The sequence below is a fragment of the Rhinolophus hipposideros genome (assembly GCF_964194185.1).
Source record: "Rhinolophus hipposideros genome assembly, chromosome: 6".
Classification (NCBI taxonomy): domain Eukaryota; kingdom Metazoa; phylum Chordata; class Mammalia; order Chiroptera; family Rhinolophidae; genus Rhinolophus; species Rhinolophus hipposideros.
This window is the reverse complement of record NC_138052.1, coordinates 38,390,916-38,406,881: the sequence shown is the minus strand read 5'-3', so window position 1 is coordinate 38,406,881 and position 15,966 is coordinate 38,390,916. Positions and strand designations below refer to the sequence as shown.

General features: G+C 34.1%; 1 protein-coding gene across 2 annotated transcripts in view; it reads left to right on the top strand.

The window, feature by feature from the left end:
- The window catches only part of LOC308499240 (CD302 antigen-like), a 112,475-nt gene that overhangs the window by 90,806 nt on the left and 5,703 nt on the right, over positions 1–15,966 (top strand). For both annotated transcript variants that reach the window (XM_081052296.1, XM_081052297.1), the window contains 4 exons: positions 4,428–4,538; positions 10,611–10,727; positions 11,395–11,568; positions 12,868–12,894. In XM_081052296.1, the coding sequence (XP_080908422.1) occupies positions 4,428–4,538; positions 10,611–10,727; positions 11,395–11,568; positions 12,868–12,894 (429 nt within the window). The remainder of the gene's footprint in view (positions 1–4,427; positions 4,539–10,610; positions 10,728–11,394; positions 11,569–12,867; positions 12,895–15,966) is intronic.

Genomic DNA, 15,966 nt, shown 5'->3' with positions numbered 1-15,966 from the left:
AGGACAAATAGAAAACAAATAGTAAAATGGTAGACATAAACTCAAACACATCAGTAATTACATTCAGTATTAAGTAAAATATTCCAGTTAGAAGACAAAGATTATCAAACTGGATTTTTTTTAAAAACCTACTTGCTGCTTATAAGATTTATAACCACTTTGGAGAAGTGTTTTGCAGTATCTGCTAAGCTAGACACATGTACCGTGTTTGCCCGAAAATCAGACCTAGCAGGACAATCAGCTCTAATGCGTCTTTTGGAGCAAAAATTAATATAAAATCCATCTTGTTTTACTATAAGACAGGTCTTTAATATAATATAATAATAATTATATAATTATTGATATGATGTGATATATGATATGATATGACATGATATGATATGATATAATACTGGGTCTTATATTAATTTTTGCTCCAAAAGACGCATTAGAGCTGATTATCCGGCTAGGTCTTATTTTAGGGGAAACACAGTATATACTCTATGACCCAGCAATCCACTTCTAGAAATATACCCACAAGAAAGTATGCATATGTGGACCAGGATGTTTATAGCAATTTAATTGTAATGGACACAAACTATTAGGTTGGTGTAAAAGTAATTGCGGTTTTTATAATTTCTAACCTCTTAAACCACAATTACTTTTGCACCAACCTAATAGAAACTACCCAAATATTCATCAACGAAAGAATGAATAAATTCATACTATATATAGCAATGAGAAAGAATAACCTACGGCTACACATTACAACATGAATGAATCTCATAAAAGTAACGTTTATCAAAAGAAACCCCACAAAAAGAGTACATACTGAATGATTTCATTACTATGAAGTTCAAAAACAGGCACAATCAATCTATGGTGTTACAAGTTAGGATAGTTATTACCTATTACCTTTGGAGGGGAGTGGTGATCAAAAGAGGTTCATGTTCTGTTTCTTCATCTCGTTGATAATTATATGGGAATGTTCATGTATGAAGATTCACCAAGCCGTGTATTTATGACTTATTCTACGGTGTATTTTAATAAAAAGTTTAGTTTTTAAAAACATTCCAGTAGAAGTATTAGAATTGGCAACAAGGTCAATCTGGTTATATTTTAGGATATAAGAAACTTAGCTTGATTCTAGAAGGAAAAGATGAATACACTGGTAAGGGAAGTGTTTGAACTGCTGAAGAGATGATAAATTAAGCTACTGAAGGATGAAGAAGATAGAGGATTCATTCAGCAAAGTGTTTCACATTCCTATTGTAGTCCGAGAGCTTTCTGAGGTTATGGGGACAGAGCCCCAGAGAGCAGTTTCCAGGCTCTCGGCCTCATGTGGAAAGGTGCTGGCTCGGGTAGTAGATGGCCATCAGCTGTGACTAGTTGGTCATCAGATGTAACCGGTCAGCCATTAGCCACTGATAAAACTGCCGTGGCTGAGCTAGCAAGCACGGATTGCAGTTAGCAAGTGGGGTTGGTTGGTTGGCAAAGAAGCGGATGGCAAATTGCGACTCTTGCTGCCTGTGTCTCCAACCCAGCCTCCAGCAAGAATATAGTGGTATGACTCCCCTATCTGTGGCTCTGTGGGTGTTCCTTTTTGACCTCACCATGTTCTTCGTTCTTGTGCGGGACCAGAGACCCCGCATGACACCCTGCATGACAGAGGTGTTGGGGATCCAATGATTAGTACGGCTCAGTCCCTATTTTCAGAAAGGTCACTGCTTACTGGGTAAGGGTACCAAGAATGATGATACTCAATAAAAGCTACATGTTTTGAGCACCTTCCTTGTATTGGGCACTATGCTGTGCATTTCTGTAGCTTCTTGCCTAATGTTCGCAACAATCAATCCAATGAGTTTTTGTTTTTGTTTTCCTCAGGAAACACAGGAAATAAGTTGTCCAAGGCCTCACCACCAATATAAAAAATTCTAGTCTGACTGACTTCAAAGCCATATTCCTTCTGGTACTTTACCCAGCCATTGGATGGTGACCTAAATGAGAAAGAATTAGGTGATGAAATTGCAAGTGGAAGTCAAAATAAATTCCAGTGGGGAGGTCTTGGAGAAGGTGGTATATATACATATATATATATATATATATATATAAATTTATATATAATAAATTATATATAATAAATATAATAAATAAAATTTATTATATAAATATATTTTTTATATTTATTTTATATATATATACATATATGTATCTATATATGCATATATAGATATATATATATTTTTATATATATATATCCATATATATATATGGATATACCACCTTTGAGGGATGAGCAGACAGGGGGAGAGAAAAATAATATTTGATGGTCTGGAAGTGGAGTTGGAGAAATAAGTCTTTTTCTCTGAGTAAGGGCCAGACTTTCAAATAAGGCAGCAGAGGTATATAGTGAAACTGACATGGCTGAGCACTGTTTCTCAGAAAGAATTTAGAAAGTCCTACACAGGACTTTCAACCAAGCACCTTGTTTTCAAGCCCTCCCTCAACTCTCTTCCTACAAAGGTGTCTGGCCTCTCCAATTCCTGAACCTTTCTGGACTTCTTGTTTTTTTAAAATTTGGGATCATACTGCACATATAATTTTATAGCCAGATTTTCTTTTACTTAATATTTCATTCAGAGCATTTTCCCAAAGGAAATTGCTCTTTCTGCTAAAATATTCCCTATCCAACTACCTTTAAGCGATCATAATGGCAAAGTTCTAGATTCCCACCAGAGTTCAAGCCAAGGTAGTTACATGTGTAATGCAAATACATGTAAAATAGCAGGAAAGAAAATACCTGTACACAGAATACATTGTACCTTGGAACACCCACCCTAATTGCTAGTACATCTTGGATGGTTTACCAAATGAAACAAGCAGTATGAGGCCGGGGAAAAACTCACAGCTGACACATTGGGATAATTTTAAGTAGCCCATTGTGTTAATTAGATTATTGGTCACCGCAGTTACAAAAGTGACCTGAATTAACAATGGCTTAACAAGGTAGAAGTGTACTTTCATTCTTGTCACAGTCTGAGTGTGATATGATGGCTCCACCTAGGATCCTTCTGTCTTGTTGCTTTGTTATTCCGAGGCTGTTTCCATTGTTTACAAGATTAAAGATGGATAACTACATTCTACCCTGTGGGAAAAGGGAAATAGGGTCCAGGGAACACACTTCTTCAAAAGGCACATTTTGCACATTTCACTTCTGCTCGCACTTCATTATCCAGAAGTTACCAGAAGACTGGGATATACTCGAGCTTGGTGGCCATGGACTCTATACTATATAAGAAGCGGAGGTCAAGTACTGGGGACAATTAATAGTCTCTGCTATATTATGAGCTTAGTAAAATCGAGGTTGTTGAATTTAGACTAACAGAGCTGACTGTTAAGTTCTGATCTTTGTAGTGGGGGCATTCTTCTACTTGTTTATATTAAACTTATAATACGGGCAGAACTTTAAAATAAAACTAGGTAAAATTTTAGTGCTTTCCCCTAAGACAATATGGAAGAGTATTGCCTTATGCCTCTTTCTTCACTGGAATTCAGTAAAATCCTCGTATCCTTGGTCCATTTTGGCCAGTGAAAACAAGCACTTGTAGGCTTACTTTTGCTTCTAATGTTCACTAATGAAATTCCAGAACCAAGGCTTAAAAATGCATACCTTTATAATGAACAACAACAAAAGACAGAAACAAAGACAGAAATAAAGAAGAGGCACCTCTACTCCACAACAGTAGAGGAAGAGAGATGGTTGTTTCATAGAACTAGTTCAAAGAGTCTGCTTTGGTGAGGTGTTAAATTAAGAACATCAATCTTGTTTTCCTGTGCAATATGAAAACTTGTCTAAATCAACAAATAAACAAAACCCAATCTGTTCAATTTGCTGTGATCAGACTGATCACTGTTAGATCGAGAAAAATAAATATATGTAACTTCTGAAAAAGAAAAAAAAAGAAAACTTGTCTGAATATTCATAATCTAGCAACTTGTTTTCTTCTCTGTTCTTGGAAGTATAATTCTAACAAAAAGATTTTGTTAAACTAAGACTTTTGGAATTGTTACTGCATGCTGTGAAGATAACCTTAAAGAGAGTTTGTGATTCTGACTGGTTGTTTTCCTTGATAGTTTGTTGCCTTGGCAATAATGCTATAATTTATGATCGAATTCCTAAGCAACCAAAAAACTTAGAACTTGGCTCTGTAAAATCAGAAAAGAATCATTTGCACACTTCTCTTTTCCCACATAGACAGACAATGGAGAAAAATAAATTCCTATCACACTCATCAATTTCTTCTTTTAACAAAGACTGAGAGCCTTTTGCTAAATTAACAAGGGTAATTACCTTTCTTTATTTTCTGTGAAAATTTAATATTTTCTTTAGGAATTCATGAAATTCTTATTCTCAAGTTATTTAACAATGTTTCTCTTTTTCCACACAGACTGTCCTTCCTCCACCTGGGTTCAGTTCCAAAACAGTTGTTATCTTTTTCTTCAAGAAACCATCAAAGTAGAAAACATAGAGGATGTGAGAAGTCATTGTACTGACCGTGGTAAGGAACTTATTCTTTTTGTTTTTTCCCACAAATAGTGTTCACCCGTTTCTTTTAAAACAGTGGTTTTCGTCATATTTCCCTTTTACCTGGGTCCTTATAATTTTATTCTACAACACACAAGGCACAGGCTGTGGAATTGCATGTACGTTAACTCTTGAGTTGGAAGACAGATGTTAGACAATACTGTCCAAAGAAGAGTGACAGGATTTTAGCAACAACAGTGTCTATTTATTGTGCATTCTCTGTGCCAGGCACTGTGTGCTTAAGCTATCATATATTTGCACTGGCTTTCCTTATTATAAAAACCTATCAGGTAGTTTATTATTAGCCTCCTTTCCTCAAGAGAAGAAATTCAGTTCTTTGTTCAGGGTCACACAGGTAATAATTGGCCAGGATTCAAACCTGCTCTGTCTGACTTTCAGACCAGAGCTCTTAATCCCTCTGTTCTTTTGCCCTGAAAGGGCTGTTTCAGGCATGCGGGTGGGCAGAAGTCAGATTACGTGGGACCATGATGTGAGACTGCAGTAAAGAAAAATGAGAAAAAGGCTATTTGCTAGAGGAAATACTCAGTGTTCTCTGGGAAATGTAGTTGTAACTTCACCTTGTAAAATATTTCAAATAAAAATGTTATTTTTAAAAAGGTGTGCTGGGTACGCTTTATGTATTTGGCTGTTTGGTCCAAAGCGCATCCTTGCTGTTAAGACTCTAATTGTTGTCGTCATCAGCTTGAAAGTAAATTATGATGTGAACTAACACCTTTTTCAACTGAAATATCTATGATGGTAAGATGAGAGTCCTCGATTCTTTTGTGCTTTTTATTACTGTTAGAGAGCTAAAGATCTCTTGATCATTTTATTAAATTTTGTCTTAGCCATCTTCATCACTTCAACATTTAGAAATGCTCTTTACCTAAAAAACACAATTTCTGACAACCCACCAGTATAACATTTTGGAAGAATATCAAATTGTATCAGGGACACTTTAATTAAAATCATAGTCACTTATTATAGAAGGAATAAATGTAAGCATCAGAGTTTTGAATCCTATCAAGTGCCATGTAGTACTCAATACATACTGTTTCCTTCTGAAAAACTCTCACCTGCTAAATGGTGTTGAACATTGGCTCTTTGAAAAACAAGACAAAATTTTCAATATGCCAGTTTGGTTTCATTTCAAGGGTATTGAATAATAGGAATTTTGCTGGTCTTACAAGATTTTTAAAATGGGATTTCCCCTACAACTATATTCTATCTTTTTAAAAAAAGAAACATTTATATTAGCTATACTGGAGGTGCCAAAAAAAATGTATCAAGTGGACACTTTGGTCAACGCTGCTCAAGCCGTTGTTCGCCGTAATCAGAAGTGTCTGGATGCCGATGGTAATCACTTTGAGGATCTCTAGTAATTGCAGAAGTCAAACGTGACTTGTATTCATCTTTTGTTATCGGTATATATTATTACAATTTTAATACAGTTTTTTCCTTTCTTAAAATGTGTATACATTTTTTGGCACCCTCTTGTACTTAGACACAAACACAGATTTCAATAAACAGAAATGATATTAGAGGCTGAGAGCCAGGAAGAGACATGTTCCTATATTCTTGTTATTAATAGCGTGTATGAACCACAAGCTGAAAGTTCATTGTCCAGCTTTAATACTTCTCGTAAGCAGTTAAGCAACTGCTTACTATACAGAGGCACAATACTTGTGACTGACTTCTGCTACAGCTCAGCTATAGTTAGCTGGATTTGCTATTTTTCTTTAGCACACAAAGCAAAACAAAGTTGAAAACACCCAGCAATTCTGTGGCCTGATTTTTGATTGCTTGACTCAGTCATTAACTCTTTTTTCAAGCATGGCAGCCATTTAGGAATTTTAAATTGTTATGTACAAATTTGCTTATACAATGTTATCTTGTGTCTAAAGAAAACTGTCTTTTTTCTCCATTTAAGATGTATAAATTCGGATTGTCTTACTGATTTTTAAAAAATTTCTCACATATTTCTGATAACCTCACCATTTATTTGATAGTCCTCTTCATTTACTTCTATGCTGGAAACACCCATTTCATTGATGCTTCAGAAAATTAGCTAAAATTAGTTTATAATACTGTTACTTATTTTTGGCTAGGATAGTGTTTTGGTTTAAAACAATAGGTAGAAATTAATTGTGTTTGCTATGTATGCAGAAAAAAAGCATAAGGAATACTAGAATATTTATGTTTAAAGTTATAGAATCTTCACAGCTATACAAAATTGTATCTTAAACCTATCATTAGGGGTATGTGTAGAAAATAAGTGACTTGTGTGCTGCAGAGAGCTTTATTTAGAAAGATTTCCAGTGCTTTGTGCTAATTTACTTGATGTTACCTTTCCTTTTTCTTGATATTATTGTTCATATAGGAAAATAACTGTGAGAGGTTAAATTTTTATTTATTTTGAAACATTTACTTTTAATTTATATATTATCATTATAATAGAAAAAATAAATATTTTCAGTCTTTCCTGTTTGTGATCTATGAGTATGTCACTAGCCATAAAAAGAATTAAAGGCCCAAATTACATCTCAGCAGGTAATACATTGTTATTGGTAATACATGGTAAAAAGAAATTTACTTGTGCATGTATATTCTTCAGGGACTTATGCTGTCATTTGTTAAAGAAAATGAAAGTGTGTCTTATTTGCCTGACATAGTAATTTAAGTTTATACAGTATTTACTTAGATTACAAAGTTAAAAATCATTTAAGTTCCACTGGCTGCTACAAGGTCAGAAAAAATGATGAAAAACTCATATCTGAATGCTTAAGCCTAAACTGTAACTTAGTTAAATATTTCCCTTGAGGATTTTCTAGTGTGGCATTTTGGTCACATTTCACAAGTAAGTACAAGTAAGTACTAGGGTTAAAGAGATTAAAAGTCTATATGGCATTTAACAGACAGGAGGTGATAGCAGCTGGAACCATCAGTTTTTAAAAATGGAGATATGATTCAGAGAATCTTGCTGAATCCTGATTTTGGATTATTTAAAGTATTATTACGTATTTTAAAGGTCAATCTTTTTTCTTTTAAAAGTTCTTTCTTAATTACACAATTAATGCATGATCACTGTAGGAAACTTAGAAAAACACATATGCACATTTTTAAAAAATAAAAAAAAATCACCCTAAATTGTACCACCCAAAGGAAATGTAATGAATTAACATTTTGGTAAGTATCCTTCTAGACTTTCCCCTACCCCTTAGGCAAATATATTTCAATATTTGCTTTAAAAAAAATATACATACATACATACATACATACACACACATATACACATATATATGGATATTAATCAAACTATTCTGTAATTTGCTTTTTCCCTTAAAAATGTCTATCTATGCTTGTAAATATAGAATAGATATTTCCTAATAACTGTACATTATTCCACTATATAGACATGCTATAATTGATTTAATTGATCCTCTAATATTGGTTATTTCGTCTTTCAGTGTCATAAGCAATGTGATGAACGAACATTAGCGAGTGTGTCTGTTTTGAGCAGAGCCAAAGATTGCCTTAGCATAATTGTTGGGTCAAAGATTATGTATGTTTTTAAGGGCTTTTGATACATCTTGCCAAATTGTCTCCAAAAAGATTGTACTAATTTTTACTCCAACTGACCACTTATGAGTACCTATTTTTCTACACCCAAGGTCAACACTGTTTGAAGTCTGCTTATTTTAATTTTCATTTCTCTACCAGTGATATTATATTTTTCACATATTTTTTTATTACATTTCCTTTGGTGAGGGTGAATTGCCCTTTTCACAGTATAAGAAGTTTTTTTCTTCTATTAGGGTGTATGCCTTTTTATTTATAATAGAGCTTTAGTCTGCCTAGTTTGTGATTTTCTTTTTTAACAATATGGTATGTTTTGGGGGACATTTTTGTCCCTATAATTTTTCTCTCTGTAAGTTTCTTGGTCAAAGCTCTTTTAAAAGATGTAAAAGTAATAACCTAATACTGATTTTTCTTACCGTATCAGGACATAATAGGATCTCTTTCTCTTCCCCACTTAACTGTTAACTTATTACAAAAAAAATTACCCATTTTAGAGTGATGTCAAATACACCTTATTATTTAAGCTTCCTGTCATTCTGACAGTGGTCTCTATCAGAAGCATCAGCATTTCCTGGGAACTTGTTAGGAATGCACACTCTCAGGCCCCCATTCACTCCTGCATCAGGGAGTGCACAAGCCCAGGTGATTCTGATGCATGCTCAGGTTGGAGAACCACTGATCTAAGACAATGCAGGCGTACCTTGTTTTATTGCACTTCACAGATGTTGCATTTTTTCCCAAATCGAAGGAAAGACCCTCTACCAGCAAAAAGGTTACAACTTGCTTTATGGTAATTCTCACTTTGTTGTCATACTGTGTTTCCCCGAAAATAAGACCTAGCCAGACAATCAGCTCTAATGCGTCTTTTGGAACAAAAATTAATATAAGATCTGGTCTTATTTTACTATAATATATATATTATATATAACATATTGCATATAACAATATGTATTATATATATTAATTTTTATTAATATATAAGAAAAATTATATATAAGATTAATATAAGATCCGTCTTATTTTACTATATTATATACTATATATAACATATAACATATATTATATATAATATATAACATAATATATATTATATATATCTTAATTTTTGCTCCAAAAGATGCTTTAGAGCTGATTGTCCGGCTAGGTCTTATTTTTGGGGAAACACGGTACTCGTTTTATTGCAGTGGTTTGGAACCCGTCCTGCATTACCTCCATTCTATGCCTGTGTTCTGAAGTTTTCAGGAGACTTTGTTGTCAGGATGATTTGGGAAGAAATGTAATTCAGTAGTAGGAAAGACTTCTTCCTCATCTCTCCCTGTATTTTAATTCATTGTAAACAAAGTCTCCAAGATAACTTTGAAATATGTGTAGGATCGACAACTTCTTGGAAAATAATAGGAAAGTTACTACTTTTGCAATTTCTGAGGCTGGAAAGTCACATTTCTGAAGAACATTGTTATATTCCTTGTTTAGCTGAGTACAGCTGAAAGGATGTTATTACCTGTCACTCGTCTCCCCCAGGGTTTAGTCCCCTCCCCACCATATTTCTAGTTGCTGAGTATAAGCTTTATGTCACCATTCATTGTTTTATCTTGCAAAAACATACAATATCATGAGAGAAACTGACTCCACTGGCATTCTCATAGGTATTGTCCAATTAAAATTGACAGTGGAATTTTTTAATTTGTAAGAGAATCTTTGGGTTCAGAAACAAGGTTAAATACCTCTTGGAAAAGTAAAGTTACTGCTAATATTTATAGGGTGCTATGTAGCTTATAGGTTTTCAGGATGCAAAAAAGTTAATGTGAGACAAAATGTATGTGGCTGCTGCTCCTTACTCTTGAACCAGGTGACTTCCAGGAAAAATCAACTATCCAGTAAGAACGAGGACCTCCTGTATCAGTCAGTTTTCTTAACCAGGACTCAGTTCTAAGGATGACCAGGGAGGAAAACATGGGAAGGCATAGGCTTTGGGCAGCCGGCACGTGAAGGCCGGTTGAGACTACTTGTTCCTTAAAACTCCACTAGGTTTTGGTACTGTTCTGGCAAGTTGCCCTCATCCTTTGCAGCTCTCCTGGGTGTGGTCATAGCTACTCCTCCCTACATTTGTGAAATGAGGATAGGAGGGGCGTGATTGCTAGAGGAAGCTTGCAGTGGGAAAAAGAAAAGTTGAGAGATGCATAAATGTGTTTAACTGCTCAAGCCTCCCCACGGTATTTCGTCTCCCTGTTGTTTATAATTATCAACCATAGGCGAATGAAATAGATTATAAAATGATTCTGCTCAATATATCACATTTTACTTTTCTCATGATTATATACTCTTCAGAAATGTGCATATTCTCAAGCTGAAATTTTTAAAACTGTGAAAGTGTAATGTGTATTATAATAATGTATTTTAATACTTCACGTGATTTTCACGGATTCTGGGAACATGCTGACTTTTTTTCTTCCTAAAATAATTTCAGGAGCAGACATGATAAGCATACATAATGAAGAAGAAAATGCTTTTATACTGGATACTTTGAAAAAACAATGGAAAGGTCCAGATGATATCCTACTAGGCATGTTTTTTGACACAGATGGTAAGTGATACTTACCTTGAGGGATATCACTTTTACTTCCTATTAATATTATTAAAAATGATGACTTTTTAAAGATTCTTCAATTCTTTCGTTCAAGTTTGTTTCCTCTGGTCCCCACAGACTGTATTTTCAGTATGCACTCATGACTTACACCATAGCTTTTCCCAGAGCAACTCAATGTACTTCACATGTACGAGTCAAAGTTGATTCTTTTGTCTGGATTAAAATGTGGTTCTTGGCTCAGTATTTTTGTCATATGGTAGGGTTGGAAAAATCAGTATTAGTGTCAATGATTGATAGGATACAGGTAGACTGAGCTAGCAAGGTTATTTAGTGTACATGTACTTACTGTCACTATAAAAAATAGAAAGTACATGTATAATTATTTTCGAAGTGAAATGACTATGGTCACAATTATTTAACTGTTTTCTTGGCTACTTCCCTTAAAATGTTGTATTCTTTTTCTTTACAAATGACATCTTCAGAACCTTCTAGAACCGATACTTGATTTACCTGTACACAGGATATATTCGTCCTAATTTAAATCCTACAACCAAAAGTTTAGACCGGACATACTTTAGTAGTAATTTCCCACCTTTAATCCTAGACCCTTTTCTTTGGCTTTCTTTTATACTGTGATAATGCTGACAATATTCTTAACTGACAGATGAGAGTTTCAAGTGGTTTGATAAGTCAAATATGACATTTGATAAGTGGGCAGACCAAGACGATGAGGAAGATCTAGTTGACACCTGTGCCTTTCTGCACACCATGACTGGCAAATGGAAAAAAGGAAATTGTGAAGTTCCCTCTGTGCAAGGAACCCTTTGTAAAGCGGCTAGTAAGTATAATTGGAGACCTTTTTCCATTCTAAGAGGGGTGGGAAAGTAGGGCTGGTTTTAAACTAACTTTGAGATAAGTGTGCCTCAATACAGGGAGCAAGACTTCAGAATGTATTAGGATGGTTTGTTCCCAAGTCTCTTGGAAGTCAAGCATGTAACTCTTTTACACTTTAGAGGTAGGGCTGGATCAGGTGAACCATGCATACTTTTATTCTGTTTGCTTATTCTGAGAGCTTGCGAGAGGTCAAAATTTCTTGTTGTTCAAAGGAATTATCATAACCTCTTTGCATGTGATTAAACAGTGGGAGGGGTGAAGAATAATGTCTGATTCCAGAATTCTAAAGATTGCAAAATTCTATGTTTACAAAGAAGATGATTTTGTACAAAAAGTAATATCTCCTGTGTAACAAAGAAAAATTGTATTGTAGTTTATAATTTATTCTGGATTAAAATATAAACTTTTTGACCCATCAGAATGCTTTCCAGTGAACAAAATTATCCTGTCCCACAACATTTTGATGTTATTATTAAACATTAGATAAAGTTTGTTCTAAGTTTTAGAAAGAATTGTTTTCTCATTAAAGACACTTAAAATTTCAAAATACGATTTTAGGATGCTTGAAACACGTCACAGCCATTTCCTCATTTTGTATCCTTAGTATTGCCCCCTTCTATTTCAGCCCTGTAAACCAAAACAGTACATCTGCCTCTGATTTATTTCCTTTCTTTACATCTGGAATTAGATACATTTTTTTTACTTGCTTCAGACGAGTTCTTCACTAGTTTTATGATGATTATATTCAATCTGTCAGTTTTATGGTAGTAGCATTGAAATTCTAGTATTTATGGGGTTTTTAAAAAATTGGTTCTTTTTATGTATCGTGCCTCAGGGCACCATTATAAAAAAACAAATTTTTCATTAAACTGTAACTTTGAAACATCAGAAATAGTGAGCAAATCCTAACGAGGTAGTCAGTTGTATACTTTTATTACTATGCTTTTTCCACTCTCCAACTAAAATCTTATTTCATTTACCTCATCATTGTCTTTTTCCTGAGTTCCCTTATTCTTTTTCCATCCAGCCAAGCTAATGCATTTTGTTAGACCTCTATATCGTTTTTTTAAAAACTAAGATTAAAACAGGTAACATAGACAATTGACCAAGCAATGGAAATAAGGATATTAAGCTATTAAATATTAAGCTATTAAAGGATTCATTTTTTACTGTGAAAGTGTTTAAAGGCAATCTTGAACAAAGCATACTTAAATATTAATTCTGATTTTCTTTTGTATTATAGTCCCATACAAAAAGAAGTATTTATCAGGTAAGTAATGGTCTTATATTAAAAATTTCCCCACTAGTATAACTATATTAAGATGCTAGCATGTTAAAATACAACTTAAGACCCTTTAAAAAAATAATTTTAATGTAGAACAACTTTTGTAGAATGTAGAAAAGTCTCTCAGCTTAGTAATAAGACTTGACATTTTAAGTATGATTAAATGCAAGATACATACAAAATGAACATTTTTTTTAAAACACCAAATTGTATTTTGTCACTGAACTCCATTATGTGTTTTTGTGGGAAAAGACTGCATCTTTTGTTGAATTTCCCTTTATAGTTGTAATTGCAATTCGTGAAGCATCTGTCTTAAGGGCTTACTAAATGCATTTTTTTTAAAAGGAAAAGGTAATATATTTACATGGTTCAAAAATCAAAACTGCACAAGGCAAACACTGAAGTCTGTCTCCCATTTTGCCCCATTCTACCTTTACCGGGCACCATTTCCGTTTCTTCTTTAACTTTGCCAATACGCAAATTGAGATAGATGACTTATTTTGCCCCTTTCAGTCACTAATATGATTTAGATATCTTTCCATATCATTACCTGTAGATCTTCTTTCTTTTTTACAATTATGCACTCTTCCATTCAATGGATATACAGTTATTTAACCAACGCCTGACTACTATTGGCCTGTTTCCAAACATTTGCTATTATAAACAATGCTGCAATCACCTTGCACAAATACATTTATCTGAATGTATTTGAAAATACATGTTTATCTGAAATGCAATTGCTAAACTAAATTGAAAGGGAATATGTAACTCCGATTGATACTGACAGTTTTAGAGGACTTGTATCATCTAGCATTCCCAGAAGCAACGTACGAGCGCTTGTTATAAAACTTTGGATTTTTGCCAATTGGATACTACATCTTTTCATCTCCGTATTTTGAGGTATAAATAACACAGGATAAAATGCACGTGTTACATGTACAACTTGATGGTTGCTTATGTATATACCTGTGTAGCTACCACTCAAATCAAGATATAGAACATTTCCATCATTCCAAAAAGTTCCCTCACGTCCCATGCAACAAATGTCTACCCTGCCCCCACTCACCCCATAGTTAAACACCATTTATGCTGGCACCATGTTAAGAGTTGCTTTTCTTGAACTTCACATAAATGTAACTCTAGTTTCTTTCACTCAGGGATTTTTTTTTTTTACCCACGTTGTGCATATATATTGTACTTTTCTATTGCATAGTGTTTTATAAGCATACCATTCTTGTTTATTTGGATCATTTCTAGTTTGGCACTAATATGACAGAGCTGCCTATGAACATTCTCATATTTCTTTAGACCAGTGTTCTCATTTTCCCTGAGTATATTCCAGAGAATTGCAGGGTCATAGGATAGCTAATTTTTAAATTTATTAGAAACCATCAAATACTTTTTCAAAGTTGTTCCTACTGCTAATGTTTTCAAGTTCCATTTGCTCCTTCTACATCCATCCCATGGTATGTAGGGTGGTATTGTCAATCTGTTTAATTTTGCCATTCAGATGGGTGTGTAGCGATCTTATTGTAATTTTTTTCATTTCCCTGATGAATAATGAGAATCTTTATGTTTATCAGCCATTTGGATATCTTCTTTTGTGAAACGCCTGTTCAAGTCTTTTGCCCTTTTTATTTGGTTCACTTTCTTATTGATTGAAAGTTTGTTTTTAAAAATTCTGGCTACAACTCTTTTGTCACCATGTGTATCAAACATTTTCTCTCAGTTTGGGGTGTGCCATGATATAATGATGGAAGAGGAGAAAAGGAGTGTTTAATGAGAGTTCATGCATACTGAACTGTCTCTCTTCTGTAAGAGGAAATATAGCATTAAAAAAAGTCTAACAAAGCACAACCTCACACCCACTAGGTTGACTATCTAGAAAACAAAAGAACAATTTTTGACAAGGATATGGAAAAACTGGAAACCTTGTGCACTATTGGTGGGAATGTAAAATGGTACATTATGGAAAACAGTACGGTAGCTCCTCAAAAAATTAAAAATAGAATTACCATATAGTCCAGCAATTCCACTCCTAGGTATATACCCAAAAGTGAAAGGAGGGATCAAAGAGATATCTGTACACTCATGTTCACAGCAGCAGTATTTGTAATAGCCAAAAGGTAGAACCAACCCAAATGTTTATCAATATTTGAATGGATAAGCAAATTATGGTATATATACTATCATGGAACATTGTTCAGCCTTAAAAAGGCAATTCTGATACATGCTACAACATGCATAAACCTGGAGGACATTAAGCTAAGTCAGTCACAAAATGAGCCACTCACAAAAGGACAAATACTGTATGATTCCGATTATATGAGGTACCTGAGGTAGTCAACTTCAGAGACAGAAAGTAGAATGGTGGTTGCCAGGGCCTGAGGTTGGGGGAATGGGGACTTAATATGTAGTTTTAGGTTTGTAAGAGTTCTATGGATGAATGGTGGTAACATAGCACAATGTGAATGTACTTAATGCTACTTAACTGTATGCTTAAAAATTGTTATTTAAGACAGTAAATTTTGTTGAGTACTTTACCATGATTTTTTTTTTTTTAAATCAGGAAAAGCAGTGTAAGCATGTTACTTAGAAGCATGAAAGCAAAAACAGGAATGATTTTTCAGGAATAGAAATTAGTGGGGTAAGAGGAGCACAGTATTTTTCATTGCATACCTTGTAGAACCATGAATTTTATGCTATGTACATGTATACTTAGGGAAAAAAGACATATGCAAACCTGTGTAGGAAAATCAGGTAGGTCTATGATGGGTCTGAAAACCATGCCAGGAATAGTTCAAAGATCTGGCAACGTTTTGTCTTTAGACTCCAGCTATCTTTGAATTCACTAAAAATATGTATCTCATAAATATGTGTAACTACTACTGTACTTCAAGCTTTCTTCTATTAGACATTGAAGACAGAGCAGTGAATAGAAAATGCCTCTGCTTTCAAGCTTACATCTTAGTGGGAAGGTTAAATATATGTAAATATGTGATATGTCAGATGGTGACTGCACTGTAGAAAAAAAGGATGAATGTGTACAGGGAGAAA